General features: G+C 36.1%; 1 protein-coding gene across 1 annotated transcript; it reads left to right on the forward strand.

Moving 5' to 3' along the window:
* Positions 1-8,104: 8,104 nt before the first annotated feature.
* LOC110446507 (fucolectin-5-like) lies at positions 8,105-10,564 on the forward strand. Its single transcript, XM_021491686.1, has 3 exons — positions 8,105-8,126; positions 8,722-8,982; positions 10,353-10,564. Exons 1-3 carry the CDS (start codon positions 8,105-8,107, stop codon positions 10,562-10,564), a joined length of 495 nt encoding a protein of 164 aa, XP_021347361.1.
* Positions 10,565-12,654: the final 2,090 nt, after the last annotated feature.

A 12,654-nucleotide genomic window follows, 5' to 3' on the forward strand; every position in this document is an offset into this window, starting at 1 on the left:
ATGGGGTTTACATGAAATGTTGGGGAAACGATTAACGAAGGCCATTTGAACGCTTCTGCCGGAGTAAATTATAATACAAAAAATTGGAATCCCGCATTATATATACACCGCCATAATATACAAGCGTATGTTGAAATATATCTATTCTACCACATAAAATAATATTTGAATTTATTCTCCTTTTCTTATCTACTTCAGCGCCTCCAAGGCAATTTGTTCCAGATCTTCTATCATGTAAATAAAGATATTTTTTCGCACAGATTCTCGAGGCAACCTGCGATGGCCTCTCAATTTTATACACATTCTCGCGATGACAAACCCTGAACAAATAGTGAAATAATCAATGAATACAGGTGCCTGTTTTGTTGGTTTGTTTATTTCTCTTTAGAAAAAATCTTGCTTAAAAGGGGTGGTTAGGATTTATAGGGTTCCACGTCCTGTCAACAGCTAAGGTCATTTAAGGACGCGCCTTAATGTGTGTAGTGTTAGCGTGCTTGTGTGCATGTGTGCTGGAGGCAGAATATATTGGTGTATTGACCTCTTTGCTAAAGCACGAATCTGAAGCCGACTTTACAGTACTACCTCACTGAAATACCATACCGAAGGCACCCAGTGCAGTATTCCACCGGTCACATTATACTGACAACGGGTAAACCTTTTGTAGTTATTACCATAAATGTTGAGCGTTAAGCAGGGAATAACAACTACTTTTTTGTTCCTGCACGATTCGGCCTTGGGCGATTCATATCATAGAAAACCCGGAGACTGCCTCAGTCAGAGCGACGCAATTTAGTGTTGAATTTTAGTAAAGGACTGTAACAAATAGAAATGAACTTCTATTAGTATATTTTGTTGATTTACAAATAAAGATGAGCTATGTCTATACTTTGGAATACGCATATTTAATTTCATCGTCTACTGATAAGTCCAGTTTATTTGTCGAAACACACACAAACCGATTTCATCATGCTGGATGTCTGTGGTGTCAGTACCAGGGTTGAGGGTATCCTTCAAGACAAACTGATTACCACAGGGAGGAACTACAGTGTGTCTTCCATCCTTGAGAACGAAGGTTTTCTTAACATTGATCAATCCTGGACGGTGTACATTTCCTAGACACGTCTCGCCGACGATAACCCAACCGAGATATAACTTCTGAGCGTACGGTGAACCTCTGTTCCAGTACATGATGGGCTTCAGGTAAATCCCGACCTATCAGATATCAGAAGAAGTATTTGTGATTGATTGTCCTTCTCTGAAATCTCTGTTGAGATGTCTTGAAGATGAGGATGATTCCTGATGACACTTGGTGTAGGGATTACATCTCTGACATAAGGTATCTGACTACACTCTGTTAGACAAGGTAATTCAATCGATGACCTACCATCAATGTCTTTGATTATAAACCCCCCGAGTCAGTCCTCCGACCAGATGTCTCAATCACCCCTGCACAAGATGACAAGGAATACTGCACTTCTTTGAAATAATTTCCTTCATTAAAGGCATCAACAAATTCTGGTGTCGCTAGAGATTTGTTATTCAGATAATCTATTAAAGCATACAATTTTACAATTTTCTCTGTGTTGTCAATTGAGTGTACATGTACGAGAACTATCTTCGCCCATGAATTTCCGAGTAAGTTGACTTCACCGCAAACTTTGGAACAAGCATATTTAATTTCCTCCACTTTCTGGCTTCTTGTATTGTTCATGTCATTCTCCTTGATCTCCCCGCCGTGCACGTGTAAGGCTCTTGGATGACTGCTATTACCACACAGGTTACATCACACATTTACTTTACACATTTTGGCAAGATGGTCAGAAGTCTCACAGCATTTAAAACACCAACCCTTGTCTCTGATAAATCTCTTCCTTACATTCAAAGGCTTTGATTTGAAACTGACACGAGATAAGTGAGTGTCCTTCCATGTTATGAAATGGGCATGATTGTTTCCTTTCATTTCCGGTGTCTTTTGACCTATCCTATTTTGAACCTTCAACCTCAGTCTTACATGACTTAATTTTAGATGATTTACCACTGCTACTGCTGCTGAATACATTTGTGTTCCTATTTTAGCTGTCTCTGATCATAGATGTGTCCTCATACACAAAGCTTGGATTATTAAGCATGGAGCTCATCTCCTTCACAAAGTCACAGAACACAGAGAATGGTGGATAAGCTACACCGTGTAACTTCATGTACTTAGCTTCTTTATGAGTCCATTTTCCTAGCAGGTGAAAGGATAGCTTCTGTACTATCGGGCTGACACCGGTTGAAGAATTAGAGTAGCTGAGAAGTGATTTGTAATTTTCATTCTCCATGGCGAACGCTATCTCGATTATAGTGTCACTGAGCTCATGAAGTTTTTTGTAGTCTTTATTTCCAAGTGTTGGGAAGGCATTCAGTTTCCTTTTAAGTGTAGCTTCAATCATCTGAGAGGAGCCAAACCTCTCATCAAGTCTTTCCCATGCTTTCTGTAAACCACGTACAGGATAGGCAATGTTGGAAGATCTGATACTTACTGCATGCTTCGACGACTCCGGTCCTAAACATTTCACCAACAGATCCAGTTCCTCAATGGCAGAGACACCAAGTTCCAAAGTTACATTGGAGAACCCTGCCTTCCAGGCAAGATAATTTTCTGGCAAGTCGTTGAATTGCGTCAGCCTCGAGAACAACAAGTCTTTCTTTAACATAAATCTTGAGAGTTCAGTGGTTATACTAGCAGGACTATATGTAGCTGCCATTGTGATTAATTCAATATTTGGTGTTACATACTGTTCAGGCTCAATGAATGTACCTATGGGCCACTGTGAACCAGAGTCTGTCCTGTTAGGAAATATTTGAATCAAAATGCGGATTGTGATTGACATTAGTGTGCGACGGATTAGATACCGAATGCTCCTTCACATAATTCCTTGGACACTCACTCGAATCAACAGAATCTTCGGAATTAATCCTTTCCTTTCAAGGCTTATCTGTTCGTCCCATTCACTGACTGTCTCCAGAACATCCACCTCAGCTTCAGCCTAAGCACACGGCTTCTGTTCATGAAAGAGCTGTAGGTCTGCCTCTATCTCTGGATGTTTCCTTACAGTCTAAGCTACAGAAAGGGCTTCTTGTTCCTTCCAAAAGTCTGCTGCTTTAATAATAATGATTTTGTTTTCTGTATATATGCTATCCCTGCTTTGGCAGCCTCAGCTTTGGCCTTGGCAATGGCCTTGAGAAGTGAGCTGGAGTTTGAACTCTGTGACCTTCTTGAAGTTGATTTCATATCAATGTTTATAAAGGACCTTCTTGTCTCAGTATCCTGAATAATCGTATTATTAATATATAAACATCATGATGGGAACAGTCATGTCGTAACAAACACAATCTGGTGGTAACAGTAATGTAGTAACATCCACAACATGATGGGAATAGTCATTTAGTAACATACATAACTTCTTTTGAACAGTCATGTAGTAACAAACACAACATGATGGTAACAGTCATGTAATAACAGACTCAACATCATGGGAACAGACATGTATTGGCATACATAACATCATGGGAACAGGCATTCAAATTCCATTATAGAAAATATAATGAATGTTTATTGTAAGTAAGTAATTTACATTTTTTTTTTTTGCCCTTTGCATTGGTATATATTGGCTGTTTTAATGACAGGACGGAAACTGGTAGAATATTCAATGACACATTTATTAGCATCAGTATAAAGAACTCTACGATCAGTGGGTGACACAATTAAGAATAATTAATCTATGATATGAAGTGAAAGGTATATTGGTGTACATACACTTGTAGTTATGGAGATGGCCAGACTAGGATTTTTCTTTTGTAATTAAGTTCTATTCAAATCCCAATTTTAGTATGACTTTTTATTTATTCTATTTGCCTTTCTTCTTTCTCTTTCTATGTCTTATTTATTGTATACAAGATACTAATTTTACTCAAAAAATTGAAGAAATAATTAGGACAGAGTGGGGATATGATTGTAACTTAAACTCTCTGATGTCGAATTCAAGGGGGGTTGCAATATTATTTAATAATAATTTTGAGGAAAAGGTTTTAAAGGTTAAAAAGGATTTGACTCGGAATTTCATAGCATTAGATTTAGAAATAAGAGGGAAAACAATTACATTGGTGAATATCTATGGGCCAAATTAAGATACTCCATCCTTTTAGTTACTGTTAAAAACATGTTTTATAATATGTGGAGATTATCTTAGTATTAAACAGTGAAATTGATTATGATAATATCTTACAAATAATTGAAAAGTTAGGAATGGTGGATGTTTGTGGGGAACAGAATCCTGATAATAAAATATATACATGGAGAAAAAGGATCCAATTAAGCGAGCCCGATTAGAAAACTTATTACCTAGTTTATATAAAACAAATATTGTGCCAGGATACAGATCTGACCGTTCTATACCATTCATTATATTAAAATTTAACGAATTTAAGAAAGGGAAAAGGACTATGGAAGTTTAACAATTCTTTATTGTATGATTTAGACTATCTTGAAATTATAAACAAAACTATTGTATAATCCACACAATATATCCAATATTCTGGACTGGGAGATCCAATTCCTTATAGATGAAAACAGTATTAATAAAAAAAATAAGAGGGAAAACTATTTTATAAGCTTCATATAAGAAAAAAACTGCAGAACCGTTTAGAAAACAATTTAAAAGGTATTATAAAACATTTAGAATCGGTTGAAAATATTGATTTTGTAACGGCACAATTTTTTAAGGACTTTCGTATTTCCCGGCATGAGAACAGGTTGTTGAACACTAGGGCCAAAAGTACTGCCAAACTAGGGGTTAAGAAAACAAAGTTTGTTAGGGAGTAGATAAAAATAATAAAATAAACTCCCAAATGTTGAAATGGGAACAGCAGATCAAATTTCTTCCATGTCACGTGACCTAGCAGAAGACACGGATGATGAACCCTTCTGCAGGGGCCGCCCACATTAGTCGCCTATTACGACATACAGGAAGATACAACAGACCTATTCCTCACCCGAACATGCAGTGGGTTAAAGATGATGGTCTCTCCAACTGATTCGACTATATGCAAATTAAGCACATATACAGCTGGTCACATTCCATTGGATACATATAGGTTAACTAACATTGATCAAACATGTAGGAGGAGTTGAATATGCTTTTGTACTGGAACGAAATGTAATCTGTTTATCAAACAGACCGTGTAATAGCATGCCAAGCCAAAATAGTCCACAGATTGAGGTTTTAAGACAGCTACGTACGATGTGAAATGTGTTAAGTGAAACAATATAATTGTAATAACTGTTTAGTATCAAGTTTCATCATTGGAATGCTATTCATTGGTGGTTACGTTGGATACTTATCCTTACCTCGTTGATATAGAACAAAACATTACACTATTTTCTTTTATTTTCATTGATCAGATAGTGTCAAAAAATTGTTTTAACCTATCTAAAAATTCGTCAGTAGTTATCAGTCTTATATCGGTGTCCGATTGAATGGCAATGGATTCTATCTGGAATATGGCAACAGTTTGTGGAATAATGTTATTCTTCTTGTGTGAATGCTTTGGATCAGGTAAGTTAGACTCTTTAATAAGTATATGTTTATTTCCTTTGTCATGTTTTCGTTGCCCTTGCTCCCTGTCGCCCTTTGAACAGGGAAACAGGATAGCAAAAATTGTTATGTTTGCCTAACGGGAAATCATACTCCAGTCAATTTAGATACTGAAGTTTCAAGGATGGTAATCATGATATGATGACGATTTTTTCAACTATTCGTTCTTTAGAATGAATTGCTCGTTCTTCACAGTAAATCGCTTCTTTCTTTACAGTGAATTGCTTTTTCTTTACAGTAAGTTGCTCGTTCTTTACAGGAAATTGCTCTTTTTTTTACAGTAGGTTGCTCGTATTTACAATAAATCGCTCTTTCTTTACAGTAAATTGCTCGTTCTTCACAGTAAATCGCTCTTTTTTTTTTTACAGTAAGTTGCTCTTTTTTTTACAGTAGGTTACACGTATTTACACTAAATCGCTCTTTCTTTACAGTAAATCGCTCTTTCCTTACAGTAAATTGCTTTTACTTTACAGTTAATTGCTCTTCTTTACAGTAAATCGTTCTTTCTTTACAGTAAATCGTTCTTTCTTTACAGTAAGTCGTTCTTTCTTTACAATCAATCTCTCTTTCTTTACAGTGAATAGCTCTTTCTTTACAGTATCTTGTTCGCTCTTTACAGTAAATCGCTCTTTCTTTACAGTAAATCGTCTATTTTTATGGTAAATTACTCTTACTTTACAGTAAACTGCTCGTTCCATACAGTAGCGTATTTTCCTTTCAAAGGTCTTCTCTCGCCTTTTTTGTCAGTCAATTTACATTTATAATTATACAGTCTGTCTTTAACTCAATCTCTCTTCCATTACAGTACGGCATTCTGCCTTCACAGTTCTATCACTCTACCTACACAGTCTTTTCACTCTATGTTTACCGTCCATCGCTCCCCCTTCACTTTTCTGCACAGTTCTATACCTATATGCTTCACTTTTGACTTTTATCTCGGTGAATATGTGGTTATATGGACCTAAAAGTGATGTTAACCTCAGCTTCGTCGCGATCAATATCTCTGTTGCAGTTTCATATAACTACTTGTCCACCTTTTACCATTACTGATAAATATTTCTACGTTGGTACTGTAATGAACCTGTTCCGAGATAATGTTATCAACCCAGTGTACTAGCTCATGCGGCCGAAACGGCCTCAAGCAATAAAACAAGTGCCGACAACTACGTTTGGTTATAATTTTGATCTCAATCGTAGTCCATTTAGTTCAGACGTCTGTTTTCTGTCACATACATTTTTTTGAGCGGCGAATGTGCTACAATTTTCACATTATGCACGTTTAATTCTGCAATCTGCTTAAGGTATTGCTGTTTCCAAAAAAAAAATTGAATCAAGTTCACGAAAATAACAGATGGAAATCGTGGTATATTGCAATTTTGTTTGCACGTCAGTCTATCTTGTTGAAATGTTTTAATATATTTCTACAAATGGGCTGAATTATTTTGATGTAAATGAGAATGCTACGACATTTAAACGATCATTTTCAATTTCAAATAATTTCATTGTTAAAAGACAACTGGATTGGGCAACAGACAAATAATATTTAGGCTATCTCCAATTATTATCATTAATATTTATTTAATGTCAATTTTTTATTAGTATAAATAACGATTATAAATAATAATGCTCTAACAATGAAATTTACTTATTTTTACTATTTTCAAATACGGCAATGTAAGATGTTTATTGCTACATAAATGGCAAGTTATCATTTATAAACGAATAAATAACACTTTTCGTTTTACTATTTGGGACAGATATATAGCGATTACAATTTTACAATAATTTGACCTGAGTTGTAATCAGTGAATTATAATAGATATATGAATAGTAATGAATGAATATTTAAGTGATGTCAAACTTGAGACATTAAAACAAAATCAAACATAACATGGAAATCTATTTTAAAAGTAAATACAAAGTATAAGTAAAGTTTCTGAAATAACTGATGACTTAACATAATAAAAGCAAAATATACAAGAAATATATATTTTTAACGATAAGAAAATATTAAGAAATAATGTTTAGATTCAATAAGAGGTAATAAGACATATACATTGTCTTACATCGTACATAAAATCTTGCTTTGTTTGTTGTGATGATGAAAACATGAGCCACATTTGTTCAGAATGAGAAAAAAACCAACAACCTATACCCCAATGGTTTAGCAATGCTATGAGTGTGTCAGTTTCAGTTTCACTAGTAATTGGTAATGTTCTGATTGCACCTTTGATGCTTTATTATTTTTTTTAGAGATAAAAAGCGTTCATTACCGTATAGATGAACGGTACCAAGATAGAATACCACAAACAGGTATTCTATGGACGAAAAGTGACATAGAAGTCCGATGGTGTTTGTATGTGTGTCTGAGGGATGTTGATTGTGCCTCTATCTTCTTCGAGCAAAACACCTGTCATGGATATTCTGTTAAGCTTCACGATATGATATCGACTAGAAATGTTACTGGTATGAAGTACTACGAACTAGCAGGTATGTATTGCTCGAAAAGGTAAATACGAATTTGATGTTTAGCAGGTACTGTTAGTGTTGTAGAATGAACATGGAAATAACAATGAAAATGATTTATCTCATTTCTGGGAAATGTTGAAAAAAATCATACTGAAAAATCACAAAATTTTCGTGGTTTTTCTATTTGGTGATTTCGCATGTAATCTTCCTTCACGAATTTATAAGTACACGAACAAATTACAAGTTTGACATAAAGTAATTATCCGTGAAAGTGGGACACTCGTAATCCAAGAACTCATGTACCCACGAAATGGTGTTTTCTTTAGGGAAAACACGAAATATCTTATTTCACAGAACTCAGGAGTGACATTGAAACTTAAGCGAACAGAAAAGAGGTCTTACTCGGAGGAGAATTTATCTCGGCTTATGCTCTTGGCTTATGCTCCGCAATTTCAATTATCCAATTGTTAATAATATCACATGTTTTTCGGTTTTATTTTAAATTAAGGATTTGGCGTAGAAAGATCACGCTTTTCACTACTGCTTTCTGACAATTCAGCACCAGAATACACCCACGAATCTGCAAATTATATCGTCAAATGTTAATGCTATTCAGGTCCAGTTGGGAATTTGGCTGCCGGAAAAACGGCCATCCAATCCTCATTTTACCGCCCTGGCAGAGCCTTCGGACCAGAATATGCTGTCGACTCGCGTCGGTACCCATTCCAAAATGAACTTGACCCTGGTCTAAAGTCGTGCTCTCACACTGCTTACCTTGGTGAGGATGATGAAGATCACTCCCCGTTCTGGCAGGTTGACCTTGGATCACGACATCTGGTAGTGTCTGTCTCTTTCCTTAGCAGGATCGATTGTTGTGGTAAGTTTAGTTTGGTTGTATAGGGTTTTACGTCCCATCAACATCACATGACGTGCTCCTATGTGTTTAATGTATGAATTATTGTGTGTATGTGTGCCGGAGGCAGGGTATGTTTTTTCCCCTTGTTTGTGGTAGCGCAGATCTGATGCCGATTTTATAGTGCTACCTCACTGAAATACTATGCCGAAGCGTCTACCATAATATTTCGCCCGATCATACTATACTGAAAATGGGTTAACCAGTTGCTGTCATTAACTTAAATGCTAACCGTTTAGCTGGGAATAACAGCTACCATTTGTTACTCACTGCCTTTCTCTCCTGGGCGAACTTTCAGCATTAAAACTAAAAGTGATACATTTGCAAGAACGGCGCTAGAAATGAGTGCATCAGATTTACTTTGGTCGCTTTTGTGTCGCCAAGCATCCTCAATATCCAGGGTTTACGCTCATTGTCGCTCTTTACACCCTGGAATATGTCATAGCAAAAATAAAGGCACGCGGGTAGCTATTTAATTGATGTCAGGTAAAAAACCCTGACCTATCACTAGGCTGATACTTGTCCTTTGAAGATTACAAAGGAGCGACGCCCGACTTCAAAGCCTGTCATTTTTTACCGTTACGCGACCGCAATATTCATTTGATGTACATCAAAGGACCAAACTTGTTTTCTTGTCTCATCCACAAGGTGCTGCACATTAAGCGTTCGATTTTGCTATGACATATTCCAAGGGTGCAGAGAGCGAAAGTGAGCGTAACCCCTGGATTTTGAGGTCTCCAAGTAGAAGGCAAAATCGCAATGCCTACAGTCTTTTTTCCATTAGTCGCCTCTTACGATCATGTAATGGGTAACAGCAGGTGTATTGTTTTATCAATACAGGGATTGTTGTGATAAGTGACTAATATCTTAATCAAATTCTATATAATTGTGCTATTGTCCAAAGCCAAAATGTGAACCGCGGTGAAATCCGAGGTCAATACATTCCCATAACCCATAATACTGCATATTCACCAAGTTAAAAGTCCATAATTTTAAATCATGTATTCATTTGAAAAAAAGTCGTATTATAACACAGAAAAGAAATTGAATTAGAAATATGAAGAATTTGATAATCATCGTTTTCGGCTATATTCGTTGTTTATGGGACTTATGGCATATTGTTTTATAATATGATTAAAGGTTTTTCAGCCAATTAGAATCAGTTTATTCATTAGTAATACAATAAACTACCTTATTAGTAGTTAACTGTATCGCTTCTTGCAATGCCATTTTCTGCAGTTATGCATGGTTACATAAAAATGTGTTTCTATGAGAGATGAAGATAGTTGGACAATATCAGAGACGTGACCTTCGTTTCCTCTACTATATTTTAGGTGAACGCAACCAGCGCCTGAACATCACCGTAGCAGAAACAGCCAATGGACCGCGAGCTTTGTGTATGTATTACCCAGGACCTGCCTTCGTCGGAGAGATGAAAACATTTTTCTGTGAGAAACCATTATTTGGTCAGTTTGTCAGAATCTCACGAGACGAGATTGTTCTGAATTCATGTGAGATCGAGGTGTACGGTTACCCACTGAACTAATATCTATTTTGATGATTAATTCATTTGAACAAGTAGACTTGAACAAGTAGACTATGGTTACGATTTGATACAAGTGTACATAGTCGATATCGGAAGAGATCCTTCTGACTACACGTGTGATGTAGGTGTGCGATATTCCACAGATCCCACATGCATGGGTGTGGGGAAAGAATAGACCTGTTATATCCCACTGCATGATCGTTAGAGGCGAACAATGTGTCCCCTCTGAAGAATCGGGGTTGGTTTTGTCCGTGTCGTTTATTGACATTGACAACAACCCAAGAATAGACCTGGTATATGTAACGGCATGTGTTTCGTTTCCTCCTACGAAGAGGACAAGGAAGATACCACAATAGATACCCTGCCTCAATTGCAACAATTGGGATCTTTTTCATTTCCTTTCTTTCCTGTCTGCTTTCTTTACTGTTTTCTTTCTCTTTCCAGTAGTGTCTCCCTAGGCAACCGTCCTAATTTGACCGAAGTGTTTTAGAATAAAACAAAAACGAACTAAGAAATCCACAGAGCTTACCATTTTGTTATGCAATGCATCTGCTTTCAAAAATGCTAAAATAATCTCTAGAGCTATGAAGTAAGACAACACCTTTTGAAAGAAAATATAGTTATGAGGATAAAATATCGTGATTGTGTCGCAGTGCCCGATAAGTGCAATTATACAAATTAAACAAGGTTTCATAAGTGATACATATCTCTCGCATACGCATGGTGTTTGATACGGGTATAATAAAGGTAATTGAAAAACTCACTAGTTGATATTCCAGCTGCATTCTTTTGCAATATAAAATAGCATTCCGCTTGTATAGAAATGTCTGTTATGATTTAAAGTTTAAATTCAACACTTTTCAAATGAATAATTATGTATTACAATGAAGGATTACCAAATTTTGTATACAAAATTAAAAAGTATCAAATATAATTCCGATAGTCGGGAGTCGTTTTTATTAAAATCAAGGACAAACTGAGACGGGAACACCCATCTAAGCTGGCTGGTTTTTGCCATTTTTGTTTCATTATTTTTTGCCCCGTAAAGACAAGAATAAAAAACATCATTCAAACAAACACTAATTATTGTTCTTTCTTGTTTTCGTCCCGAAAAGACAAATCTATGCGAATTAAACGTTGCTATATCTCATCGTTTAGGGCGAAAAGATGAAAAAACGAAGTGCCACAAATAATCCAACTTAACCATCCACCGCTTAAATGACGGCTGCTGCTTGGAGACATACTTGTATTCCGTCATATAGGACAGAGATAACATCTGTTTCGCTTATCTAAACTACAGCTGATCAAGCATGAAATTGAAATGTTTTTTTATAACGTTATGCTTTTTAATCAATAATGTTTTACTTTTGTTTTTTAGATTAGTTTGTTGGTAATAACGCCCTGAACATGTTTTAAAGACGAGACATAGCCGCTAGGCTATCAATAGTAGTGATAACCTTCATTAACTATTGTTTAAATAATTCTACCATATATATATGCTTTCATTAACTCCGACTTACTCTGCTTTCTTCGATCTGTTTTTGAAACAAGACTAAAAGGGACGACCTGCTACTCTACCATAGGCGTATAAAATTTGATTTTTCCGACCGAGAATTTTCCTTTTCTTGATAGCAACAGCCCAACATTGTGTTAACCCGTCATATGTGATTCGATATCCAACAACTTACTCCGAATATAAAGATTTATGTGATAGATGCCGACTGCAGACATACAAACTTGCAGCATTGTGTTTCCAAGGATACAGGTTGATCAAGAAAGGACAAATTTTATGTTCGTCATCATGATCTCATCGGCGTTTATGCTTCTCTTTTTGTGTAATGACGTTTTTTTATACTGCTCATTAGTGCGTGTTATTGTTTCGTTGTCAATAAAGCAGTATGCGATAATAGAACATGGTAAATTTATTACTTAGATTTGGCCTAGATTTATATAGCGGGTGTCGTCGATAAAGCAGAAGACGCTTGCCAATCCGGAACATCTGGTCTTATCAAAGTATTTCCGCGAGAGTATTCATGTATATCGTATCTTTGTTCCTTTTATGTAATAAAAATGTATGTTGATTTCATTCG

This window comes from Mizuhopecten yessoensis, unplaced genomic scaffold (genome assembly GCF_002113885.1).
Source record: "Mizuhopecten yessoensis strain PY_sf001 unplaced genomic scaffold, ASM211388v2 scaffold357, whole genome shotgun sequence".
In the NCBI taxonomy this organism is placed as follows: Eukaryota; Metazoa; Mollusca; class Bivalvia; order Pectinida; family Pectinidae; genus Mizuhopecten; species Mizuhopecten yessoensis.

Bases quoted from the DNA above. Each gene is read 5' to 3' on its own strand.
- LOC110446507 (XM_021491686.1), top strand. From the start codon at position 8,105: ATGAAGTACTACGAACTAGCAG. The intron at 8,127-8,721 runs GTATGTATTGCT...AATGCTATTCAG, and splicing joins GAAGTACTACGAACTAGCAG to GTCCAGTTGGGAATTTGGCT. The intron at 8,983-10,352 runs GTAAGTTTAGTT...ACTATATTTTAG, and splicing joins TAGCAGGATCGATTGTTGTG to GTGAACGCAACCAGCGCCTG.